Source organism: Leopardus geoffroyi, chromosome A3 (genome assembly GCF_018350155.1).
Source record: "Leopardus geoffroyi isolate Oge1 chromosome A3, O.geoffroyi_Oge1_pat1.0, whole genome shotgun sequence".
Classification (NCBI taxonomy): Eukaryota; Metazoa; Chordata; class Mammalia; order Carnivora; family Felidae; genus Leopardus; species Leopardus geoffroyi.
Genome location: NC_059336.1, coordinates 88,293,346 through 88,306,152, shown reverse-complemented (window position 1 = coordinate 88,306,152; position 12,807 = coordinate 88,293,346). Strand labels below are relative to the sequence as shown.

The window sequence follows — 12,807 nt, the reverse complement described above, 5'->3', positions numbered from 1 at the left end:
CCCAACCCCAGAAAAAGAAAAAGCATCAGAAATCAGAACTTAGCCCTCCCAAGGTCAAATCAAGACAGAGTCCCTAAAAGCCAAACAAATGCTTACTAAGTACCCATTATTCAAATGGAACACTATCTAAAAGAAAAGAAGTTTGTGACAACCCACTCTCTGCCCTGTCCTTCTCTGCTTACTCATATTTGTAGGAAAAGATGGACAGGGCTGTTGTGGCACATACTGGTCTCCTCACCTGTACATGGTGGGTCTACAGGTCCTCTCAGCTCTGTGTCTAGAATGCTCCTCCAGCCGTGTCCTACCTGTGTGTCCTATCACCCAGGGAGTCAGCAAGCTTCCTGAAGCTGGGATGGTCACTCTTCCTCAGGTCTCCCTCCAAACCCTGCCTGGAGCTGGGCACTCAGTCTGTGCCCGTCAATACCATTAAAACTCACCCAGTTCAGTGGGCAGGGCCAAGGATGAGGTGTTAGGAGAGCCCATCGGGAACTTGCTTTTCCTCCTCTGTATGAGGGAATATGCTAAATCTCCCAAAAGTCTGCTCTGATTCTATAAAGTCAACTGAATGTCTATCACTGAGTTTCTGGAAATGGCAGTGGCTCCCTTTAATGCTCAGTCCTTTGAGTTCTGGCTTATTAAGGGTGAGAACAGGCTGGAACCAGGCCAAGGGTACCTGAACAGGCACCATGGGGAGAGGATAGGATGGAATTCTCAAAGTCTCCCCCCGTCCTGACAGTGTGGCCCTAATACCACTGAGTGGCCAAAATGTGATCCCCAGACACACAGCACAGAAAGTAGGTATCAGAGCAAGGCTGAGTCTACAGAGTCATTGTTAGACCCACTTACCAGGAGGGGCTTCTGCAGCCAGGAGAGAGGAAAAGCCATTCAGATGGGTTAAGGTACAGTGTAGCAGAGCTTTCTGGCTTGTAACCACTCTAGAAAAAGCCAGCATAGAACAAGGCCAACCCTAGCCCTGATATTTTAAGTTCAATTTAAAGAAAAATATGCCATGGGTGAATAAACATATGCAGACATATATATCAAGCTCATAACACAGAAAGATATATTTATACAGACATGCCCAAGAGACATGTATATACTGCAATGAACATACACCCCCACAAAAATACACACACTAACACACAAGCATATATATGTGCATACAGGTAGAAAGAGTTAGACTGGAAGTCAGTTTAGCTGTCTGATTCCTCCTAAGTCTTTATTTTCTTCCCCAGCACGGATACTTAAAGATTTGAGTTTATGATTCAGGCTCAGAGTCAGGCACAAATAGGCAAACGACCAGTGTGTTCTGCACAATGAAATAACAGAAGCACTAACAGAAGGACAGTAGTTGTGGGAAAGTTGTTACACTTCCCGCAGTCTTGAAAAACCAAGTAAATTAAAAAAAAAAAAAAAAAAAAAAAAGAGTATGGAGACAGAGAATCTGAATAATACCATTAACAATGTCAATTAAGAAGACAACATTATGGGATCTAAAAATAGAAAATATACCTTCTTTTCCGGCACCACTGGAGCACTTAGAAAAAATTAAAAGCCAAAGCAAAGCTCAATAAAGTCTCTTGGACCATAATGCATAAAACTGAAAACTAATGAGAAATTTAAGAATTAAAAATCTGAACCTTTTAAAAATTTAGAGCCACACTCTTACAACCTTCCTGGGTCAAAGAGAAAACCAAACCTAAAATCATAGATACTTAGAAAATACCAATAGTGAGAGGGTTATGCCCCCAAATTTGTGGATTATAGCTAAGTCTGTCTCAAATTCAGTCTCAAATGCTCTTGCATTTATAGAAAGAGAATGAAAATAACTCATCTGATAGCTCAAGAAATTAGAAAATGAAAAATAGGAAGACCAAAATTTGAAAATGATAGGTAGAAATTAATATATTAAAAAAGGACAGTATTATAATTTATAATTAAATCTCAGAGCAAACTTTCAAAAGGCCAATAAAATAAACATTTATCAAATCTAATGTTTAGAAGTAGGTACACCATTAGGAATGAGAAAGATCAAATAAAACGATATTATGGGGAGAATGAAAATATTAAAAGATTTACCATAACCAGTGACAAAATGAAAAATGCAGATGAAGCAGAAAATCTTCTAGAAGAATATAAATTCCCGAAATTGATTCAAAAGTAATAGAATACATGAAGAGATCAGTAACTCTAAAAGCTCTCAAAGAACTACCCTAAAAGAGATATCAGGTCAAGTTGGTTCCTTTGGGATAAAGTTCTATCAGTCTTCCAAAGAATAAATCAGGGACACCTGGGTGGCTCAAGTCAGTTAAGTGTCAGACTTCGGCTCAGGTCATGATCTCAAGGTTCATAAGTTTGAGCCCCACGTGAGGCTCTGTGCTGACAGCTCAGAGCCTGGAGCCTGCTTCGGATTCTGTGTCTCCCTCTTTCTCTGCCCCTCCCCCCGCCCCGCACTCTATCTGTCTCTCTATCTCTCTCTCTCAAAAATAAATAAACATTAAAGAAATGTTTTTTAAACAAAGAATAAGTCATGGTTTACACACACACACACACACATTAATCCCATTCCTGAACAGTCATTAAGATATTAATAGATTACAGGATGTGAGGGTGATCTGGCTGCAACATCTGTCACCCCACTGATCACCAGGGTTGATTCGGCTGATCTGGCTGGCTAGGCGGGTGTCCCCTTCCTCCCTCACTGCTCTATGTGTGTCCCTCCTGAAGCTGTGCGCTCCGCTCGGTCGAAGATGACAACCTTCCCTGATAGAGGAGGACCGTTCTTCGATCAAGGGTATACGAGTTGCTGTGCTCCCCTGCTAGAACCTCCAAACAAGCTCTCAAGATAATAATAGATCACAGCAGTAGATCTGCCATGGTCAAGCTGGATTATTCCAGGATGCAGGAGTGGTTCGATGTCACTGAATAACAGGGAGAGAAAACCCACAGGATCATCTATAACAGAAATTCGCAAACTATTGCCCACTCACCAGACACCTGCTTTTGTAATTTAAATACTGTCTGTGGTCACTTTTTAGTTACAACAGCTGAGTTGAGTAGTTGAGACAGACACCTTAAGTCCCCTAAACCTAAAATATTTACTCAATGGGTCTTTAGGAAAAAGTTTGCCAATCCCTGATCTATAACGTGCAAATATGAAATGGGGAGAAAGGAATGAGAAAACTTTTCAGTTATTCCTAAAGGAAACTCTCAGTTCATTCACCCTCATTCACTCGTTTTCATTCAATTAAGAAGAAAAGGAAGCTTTCTATCTTAAAGCAATGGCCAAAAATAGTGCCAGAAATTCTCCCTTCTGGGCTTCTGTAAATAGGGCTGCCTCTGCCAATAATTCTCATTGATGTGGGTATAAAAAAATCACTTGAGGGGCACCTGGGTGGCTCAGTCAGTTAAGTGTCCGACTTCAGCTCAGGTCGTGATCTTGCGATTCATGAGTTCAAGCCCCACGTTGGGCTCTGCACTGACAGCTTGGAGCTTAGAGCCTGCTTCAGACTCTGTGTCTACCCCCTCTCTCTCTCCTTCCCCTGCTTGTGCTTCTCTCCCTCCCTCCTTCTCTCTGTCTCTGTCTCTCTCAAAGATAAATAAAACATTTAAAAATTTTTTTAAAAAGTTGAAAATCAGGGTGGTTTGGGAACCAGGAACTTGGGAGCCAGACCAGCAGAGTTCAAATCCTGCCACCCCTACCTGTGTGACCTTGGATAACTACTTAACCTCTTTGTGCCTTACTAATCTATAAAATGAACAAATAATAGTACCCATTTGGTAGAGTTATGGCAAGGAATAAATGAGTCAATTGGTATAAGGACCTTAGAACAGTGCCTAGCGCGTAAGTGCAATGTCTGTGTTTATTGCTATCGCTGATCATGGTATTGTTGTTTCTTTGGTGCAGACCGGGTTAGCTTCTTGGCTAAGGACTGGCTATCTCACAAACTGCCAGCAGGCACATAGCTAAGCACAGTCTTTCCAGAAGGCAATTTGGCTGCATGTCTCTACAGCCTTAAAAGTGTGCATACGCTTTGACCCAACAAGCTGTTCTAGAAATCTATATACACAATGGAACACTATGTGGCAATGAGAAAGAATGAAATATGGCCTTTTGTGGCAACATGGATGGAAGTGGAGAGTGTTATGCTAAGTCAAATAAGTCATACAGAGGAAGACAGATACGATATATTTTCATTCTTATGTGGATCCTGAGAAACTTAACAGAAGACCATGGGGGAGGGGAAGGAAAAAAAAAGTTAGGGAGGGAGCCAAACCATAAGAGACTCCTAAAAACTGAGAACAATCTGAGGGTTGATGGGGAGTGGGAGGGAGGGGAGCATGGGTGATGGGTACTGAGGAGGGCACCTGTTGGAATGAGCACTGGGCGTTGTATGGAAACCAATTTGACAATAAATTTCATATTAAACAAAATAAATAAATAATAAACTTTAAAAAAAGAACAAAGAAAGTAATCATAGGCATAAAGATTTAACTTCATTTATAATAGTGAAAAATTGAAAACAACTTAAGCATCCATCAATAAGGAACTGTTTGGGTAAACTGAACATCCACATGATTAGATGTTATGCGACATAAAAAATTATGCTGTTGAAATAGCTTTATTGATATGGAAAGCTATTCACAACTGATGAGATTGATACAAGGTTAAAAAATGAATAACATGATTTCATTTTAATAAAAGGACCAGGGGCGCCTGGGTGGCGCAGTCAGTTAAGCGTCCGACTTCAGCCAGGTCACGATCTCGTGGTCTGTGAGTTCGAGCCCCGTGTCGGACTCTAGGCTGATGGCTCAGAGCCTGGAGCCTGTTTCTGATTCTGTGTCTCCCTCTCTCTCTGCCCCTCCCCCGTTCATGCTCTGTCTCTCTCTGTCCCAAAAATAAATAAACGTTGAAAAAAATAAATAAATAAATAAATAAAAGGACCAGAGCCTAAATGTTCATAGCAGTTACCTCTGAATGATAACATTATGGATATTTTGTTTATTCCTTTTATTTTTGTGCATCACTCAGAATTTTCTAATTCTTCACTGTGTGCATGTATTCCTTACACAACTTTAAAAATTAAATATTTTTAAAGTAAAGAGCAATAGCAGGATGCTTTTAAAAAAAAAAAAACATCACCAAGAAAATGAAAATATAATTCACAGAACAGGGGGAAATATTTACCAATTATCTATTTGGTAAGAGATGTGTCACCAAAATACATAGAGAACTCGCACAATTCAATAATAAAAAGACAAATAACCCAATAAAAAAGGAGCCGTGCATTTAAACAGACATTCCTCCAAAGTTGATAAGCAGATAATAAGCACGGGGAAAGGTGTTCATCCTTAGCCAAAAAGGAAATGCAAATCAAAACCCCCATGAGAAAACACTTCACACCCACTAGGATGACAATCATAAAAGAGTCAGAACAAGTGTTGGTGAAGATGTGGATAAATTGGAACACTGCTGATGAGAACATAAAATGGTACAGTCACTTTGGAAAACAATCCGGCAGTTCCTCAAAAGGTTAAACAGAGAGCTATCCTACGGCCCCTCCCCCGTTCATGCTCTGTCTCTGTCCCAAAAATAAATAAACGTTGAAAAAAAAAAAAAAAAAAAAAAGGTTAAACAGAGAGCTATCCTACGACCCAGCAGTTGGACTTCTAGTTACGTATCTAACAGAAAGGAAAACTTACATCCCCACCAAAACTTGTACAGGAATGTCTGTGGCAGCGTTATTCGTAGCAGCCAAATAGCAGAATCCAGATGCCCATCAACTGATGAACGGGTAAAGAAAATGAGATATATCCATACAACGGCATATTACTTGACAATAAAAGGCAGTGACGAATTGATGCACAGCATGGATGAACCTCGAAAACATGATGCTGAGTGAAAGAAGTTAAACAAAAAGACCATACGTTGTATGATTCTATTTACATGAAACGTCCAGAATAGGCAAATCTGAGGCAAAAAGTAGATGAGTCGTTGCCTGGGGCTGCAAGCGGTTGGGAGGAAATGGCAGATGACTGCTCTCGGGTACAGGGTCTCTTTGGAGAGATAAAAAAAAGTTCTATAATTGATTATGGTGATGGCTGCACAACTCCGCGAATATACTAAAAAACATTGAATTGTACACTAAACAGGAACTTTTATTACGTGGATTATCTCAATAAAACCATTCAAATAAAAAAGAACAAATGACCAAATATGAGCTTATAACCTTTAAAATGACAGCAAAAGCGGCAATCTCAAGCATGTACTCTAAGGAGATAAGAGTTAAATTTTTTTTCAGAAGAACAACCAAACGATCACCAAAAAAAAGACCTAAATCTTCGCACACCCACTTTTCCTCGAGAAGCTCTCTCAGCTGCAATTTCGTCATCCCTCAAAGTTCCAGGCAGTGTCCAGTGGCCGGGTTTCCCCAGCAGACCCATGGCTGGTGAGGAGCACAGCCCAGGGCGCCTTCCTAACGCCCGGTTGCACCAGCTGTCCTGCCGCTCAGTGGCTCTTGTCTCCCCTTCTCTTCCTGCATCCCACAGGCTAACCTCTTCTAACTCTACCCCCTTGGCAGAAATTGTATGTGCAGCAGAATCACAATTTGTGCATTAACTTGTTTATTTTTTGCCTCTACAATCCTCTGTTTGCCCCTTTGATCTTCCCTGTGTCTACTCCCTTGCCCCTCTCTGGGGCACTGTCATACTTCCAGCCAGCCCAACCTGCCGTTAACCCTGCTGCGCATCTGCCCCGCACAACCCAATGTGGCTGAGGGAAAGAGCAAACCAGGGGCTCCAAGTTCATGTCACTGCTTCAAGTGGGTCTCAGGGCTGTCCATCTGCCCACCTCAGTTTCCCACTCCTGGAACTCTCCTGTCCCCTAACACCACCATCCGGTACTTTCTGCTTTGTCCTCAGACCCCGGGCACCTCCTCCCTCTGCTCACTCTTGGCCAGTGACCCTCCTTCCCTTGGAAAGCAGAAGCGGTCAGAAAAGAACTGCCACGAGCCCTCACCAGCATCTGTACCATATTCTGCCTTCCATCCTGTCACCACACATGCTCTGTTTGCACCCCAACACAAGGCCAACTCCTGCACTCATGCCCTGGGTCCTGTGCCCTCTGCCTGCTCAAGGACACCACTCCACGATCCTCCTCACCCTCGCCCAGGCCATCCCACTCGCATCTCTACTGGGCCATTCCATCAGCATTCAAACATGTGACACTAGTTCCCTGTCATGCAAAGAAAACTCTCCGACTTTCTCCTTTGGCTCCCAGCTCATTTCTTTCTCCCTTTTACAGAAAAACTTACAGAAAGAGTAATCTACACTTGTGTCTAGTTCCTGTTTCTCCATTGTCTCTGCTCAACCAAAACTTGTCAAGGTCACCAGTGACTTCAGTGATCAATCCAGCAGCAGTATTTGATACAGGCAGCCACTCCTCTGTCCTTGAAACATCCCCCTTGCCTGGCAGAGGACCAGGGTGGTGTCCTCCCCTGTCACCGGCCAAGCCTTCTCAATCTCTGCTGATTCTTCCTGGTCACTCACCCTTTGGTCATCTGAGTGCCCCGGGGCTCTGTGCTCAGAACTCTTCTCCTCTCCATCCACTCTCACTCCCCGGGGTTCCCCTTGAGACTTACATCTTTAAATGGCAAAGATGTTAATGAATCCCACGCGGAGCTCTCTGCAGCCTGGATGACTTCTCTGAACTCCAGCCCCCCCCCCCCGCCCCGTTTCACCTGTCCCACTGACATCTAATAAGTGTCTCAAATGCACCACATCCAGAATCCAATTCCTGACCATCCTCCACCCACCTGCTCCTTCTAGTCTTCCTCGGATAAGTCAATGACACACCTTCCTTCCAGATGCTCAAGCCAAAATCCCTGCAATCACCTTTTGAGTCCTTTCCTCATGTCGCATGTTCAGTCTAACAGCAAACCCGTTGGTGCCACCTTCAGTACATATTCAGAATCAGACGCTTCTCCCAGATAACTACCACCCTGTTCTCTGTTATCTGGAATATTACACCAGTCTCCCAACTGGCCTCCCTGCTTTCACCCTTGCCCTCAAATCTATCCTCAACACAACAGCGCCCCCCCCCCCGCCCCCGCCCCATGCCGGAACGCATCAGCCCTCAGTGCAATCCCTTCAGTGATTCACCAACTCAACTCAGGACAAAGCTAAGCCTCCTGGGATGCAGTCCCCTCACCTCCCTGACCTCATGCCCTTTGTCTTTCCTCCTCATTCATGCTCGTCCAGCCACAGTGGCCTGCTTGGTCCTTGAGCACTTCCAACACCTTCATGCTCTTGCCAGGAGCTCTATTCCTCCTGTAGATCCATGGGTCACTTCTTCACCTCCTTCAAGTCTTGACTCAAACACAATCTGCTTTATCCACCACCACCATATTTTAAATGACCACCTCTTCCCCCAGCAAATCTTATCCCCTCTTCCTTGCTTTTTCTCCCCAGCAACCATCACCATCTGACATTACATGTATTTTACTTAGGTATTAGTTTGTTGTGTCTCCTTCCCCACGAGGGCAGAGATCTTTAGCTTTTTTAACACTATATCCCCAGTACTTAGAACACTGCCTGGCACATATTTTGAGTTCAGTAAATATTTGACGAATATGTGAATGCCTGAACAGCGGGAATGAAGGAGGATCTTTGGCTTTTAAATTTCCAAAGGAAGATAACATTGCTACTAAAAAAAAAAATAGGTTTAAGAGGATGTTTTGTCCAGCCAGTTTTCCCATACTCTGCAGAGGAGATGAAAGTGTAGAGGAGGAGTGGAAGAAAGAACTAGAGATTTGTGATAGTTTCGATAAGGCGTCCCCACACCTGGACCCCAGGTTAGCTCTGAAGTTTATATGGAAGAGACCCCTCCTTAACTTCAGGGATCTGGTAAAGGGAGGCCCAGAAGTTTCCAGAAGCATTGGGACACGAGGCACTTGGCGGAGATGGCTGCATGGGCGTCATGGGAGAGAGAGGCACGGAGCCCTCAGCATTTCCTGTAGACCCCAGAGTGTCACGAAACAGCTGCCAAATTGTAACGTGTCCCCCAGAAGGGCTTGAAAATTGGTCGAGAGAGAGAGCCAGGGGGTCTGAAAGGGTCTTGTGCCCAAGATAATAAGCTATTGTCTGTGTGGTCCATGCACCCAGAAATCAGTGGGCCTATAGATACAGGGCAGAAACATACTGGTGACCAGGGAACCCTGTCTATGGAGGCCATGACATTATGGAAGCTCAACCCAGAATGTAGCTGCCTCCCAAGGGTAAGGACAAGGAGGAAAAACCCAAAACTGACTCAGCTTAAACCTGAACTATTGAAGGACACCAGGGCTTTTCTGCCATCAGGAAAAATATGGGCTTAAAAGGGAGATTACGTTGAATTACAGAAAAACAAAGTTATGTTTTTAAACACACTCACAGACGTGACTTGAAAATACCATTCCTGCTATTTCACTAATTTGTCTTCTGATAGAGTTATTTCAAGTCCACTTCTTCCTTCTCTTCCAGTCTTTACCCTGATGTGTCAAAGCCAACCAACCCTCTGATGTCAGTGGAATCCCATAATCCAAAACTCCAAAAGAGTAACCGCCATATGTTCTCAGATTCCAAGTGTGCTCTTGACCTCATTTTGCAACAGCTAAGCATCCCGTCTTGGAACATGGCAAACAGGAGAAACAAATGCAAAAGGCTTGATTGCTAAGTGTCATCTCAGGCTTTTGCAAGCAGTCTGGCCGTTAAAACTTTATATCCCCATGCCCAAGGTTCAAGGCCCCTCATCATTCAGCCAGCCAAGCAAGTAAGTCTGATCAAGGCACGGACTGGCAGTCTCTCCAATTTCAGCTAATAGCCAGCATTCAGTTCCTGAGCAACCAGAGCTTTGTAACAAAGACATGCTTCTCTGGGCTTGATCCAGTGTAATGGGTACCCTAATCCCTCTGAAGACCCAAATCAGCACAGCACATTCTGAACATTTAACCTCCCATTTTCATTCAGTGGGCCGAACACATTTCATGAATATAGACAGCAAAATTGACAACAATAATTCTAAGCCCGCCTTTCTGTGAAGTGAGGAAAACTGAAAGGGGGAGGGGGAGGTCCCACTGGTGTTCTCTCCCAGGATGACCAGTTGAGTCAAACAGAAAAATTCCTGGTCAAATCCATTTATCACCAAAGTTGTAATGTTAAACTTTGCTTGGGTCACTATATGGAACTACTCATACCCACCACTAAAACAGAAGTCTATTTTTTTTAATAGTTTTAAGCAGGCCTTCATTGCCTATGGTTGACCCCTAGACTGGGTTGAAAGTGATTTTTCTCTTAGCATAAATCATTATCATCAAGATGGTAATAATGGAACCCAACACTGGGGTTACTGCGAGGCTGTGAGTCAAAGTCTGCAAAGAGACTTTATGACCTATAAAGTTTACCATGAAAAATATCCTTGTTGATACGGCCAACATCCCCAATACCACTGCCCTAAAACTCAACATCTGCATCACTAGAATAATGATATGATGCCTCTAATTCTTTAATTAATGTCCTAAGTTTTGAGCAACTGAGACTATTTTCTCATGCACACACAAATACAAACACAGACGTAACACACAACCACTTATGTACATATAGACAGACAAACCCCCAGACATGCAAGCACCCTGATTTCAAACCTGCCACACCCCATACATACTAAACCTCTCATGCCCCCCCAAACCACACAAACATATGCCCACAGCCAGCTACCATGTTGATTCAGCAGAACTCTACATACTCATCACAAAATCACTTAATTATTTCCACAAGTGGAACACTAGGCTTTCAACCTCTTGTTCACACTCCCTGTAGTCCTGCCTCTGTGTCTGTCGTAGAGATCATTATTCCACTTATTCTCACTTCAAGCTGGACCAGCAGAGGTGGGAGGGAAGGGAAGACCTTTAACCAAAATGCTGAATTGTTTCCAAAAGGCCCAGTGAGTAAGTGTGCCCGAAATCTAGCAAAGTCAAGCAGATGGTGAGCAGAGAAGGGTCAGGGCCTGATAATTTGACTATTGGCCTGTTCCAGATGGGAGACACAAGTGGAATGGAAAACCTCTGGGGAATTCTAGCTTACTAGCCCTCTCCCGACCCTGGAGTCTACGGTAGATAAGATACATGAGCTCATGACTTGGTCCTCCAGGGACAGTATGACCACATATACCCATGCAGGAAGCCTAGAGGAATGGGGATCTATCCAGCGGGGTGAATAAAAGAAGGTCCCATCAGAGTCCTCTAACCTCTGAAGAAAGCAATGAGACATCACTAATTCAGGATTTGTGATGATTCCAATAGGGCCTGGGCAAAAGCTTTCCCTATCTTCTTCATTCTGCTTATGTAGATGGTTTTGCTTAGCAAGAGTTCCAACAATCTACTTAAGAGAAAAACTATTTTTGAAGGCTTTCCCAGGACTGCTGAAGCATTCATCAAACTACAGACACTAATCTTAGCTATCTTAAATTCAATTTTAAAAGTATTTTGGGGGAGCCTACTATGTGCCAAAGTCAACCTACTTTCTAGTTACTGTGTGCATTTTCATACACAAAATCACATTACTTTTCAAATATTTCCTATTTTGAACTTGCTGCTACTTCAGTCTGGTTTCCCCAGCCCTCGGTCAATGTAAGAGAGGTGTTAAAGACCCTGGGTTGGTTAATAAGCTTCAGTGAGTATACTTGGGGGATTTTTACTCAGCCATGAGCACTGTACCAAGTTCTAAGCACTGTCCTGACCCAGACTAGGGGCAGGAGGGGACAGGGACAGGACAGTCAGGGGTAGGAAAGCATATAATTAGACCTCAGAGAGAACTTCTTGTCCTGCAGATTTCCACAGAAAGCTGAGCATTTTTTCTCTGAGAAGCGATGAACCCCTTTTCTCTGGATGGGAAAACAGGTCCCCCATGGACCAGGGGAAAGACCTTTTGGGAAAAGAGGAGTATGGTGGGGTGGAGGCAGAGACAAGGAGGGCTGGTTGAAGGGGCTGGGGCCTCCTCCTGCCTGATGAGGCCCTGGAGTTTGCCAGACAAGTTTCACCCCGGGCTGTCCCCCCTGCAGTGTGCATCGAGGGAGGAGGGGCGCACCCCCGAGGAGACCACAGGAATGCCAAGCAGGGGAAAGGCGCCCGGAGCCAAGGGCTCCGGCAACGAGGATCCAATATCGGCGGGTGACTCCAGCCCCCGTAACAGGAGAGACCGTAAAGTATGTGCTCTGCTTCCCAACCAGCAAACACAGCAAATAACCAATTACTCCAAATAGCTAACAGATTTCGGCTCTGATTTCCCTCCCCTTGCCTCCCCTGTGCCTTCACTTGTCATTTGATGGGCGATTTGTATTTGCTCTGAGAAAATGAGAGAAGGAATGACTCACAAAGGAAGGTCCAGATTACACGCAGTGACAGGCATCAAACCTCCCTCATCAGAACTAATGGGAGTGGGGGGAGGCCAGGCTGCACTGGCAACACATCTGAACCGGAGATATTTTTAAAGAAGTACAGTTTTGTACTTTCGAGCACATACAGTAATTCTTGCTAAACCAATATTGCCAAATACATGTCCTCAGGAAACCTACTTTAAAGAGAGGAGAAGTATCTTCCTAATTAGCACATCTGCTAGATACCAAAGTATAGGTAAAACCATTCGTGTTATTGAAGTTAAAATACTCCCCCTCGAACTCTCAAGTTCAAAGGTGCAACCGTGAGGTTCTGAGACAAACTGCCTCGGATGCCTTCTGGAAATGCTTCCTCACTTGGGAGCCACACCCTGTAATTG

General features: G+C 44.0%; 1 protein-coding gene across 26 annotated transcripts in view; it reads right to left on the bottom strand.

Annotated features, from left to right (window-relative positions):
• Positions 1-12,807, bottom strand: part of DYSF (dysferlin) — a 225,993-nt gene that overhangs the window by 34,969 nt on the left and 178,217 nt on the right. For 10 of the 26 annotated variants that reach the window (XR_006703543.1, XM_045446428.1, XM_045446437.1 and 7 more), the window contains one exon: positions 847-858. The exons of the other annotated variants lie outside the window; for them this stretch is intronic. Coding sequence is in view for 9 of the 10 variants with exons in the window: in XM_045446428.1 (XP_045302384.1) it covers positions 847-858 (12 nt within the window). In the remaining variant the exon portion in view is untranslated. The remainder of the gene's footprint in view (positions 1-846; positions 859-12,807) is intronic. 26 annotated transcript variants of the gene reach the window in all.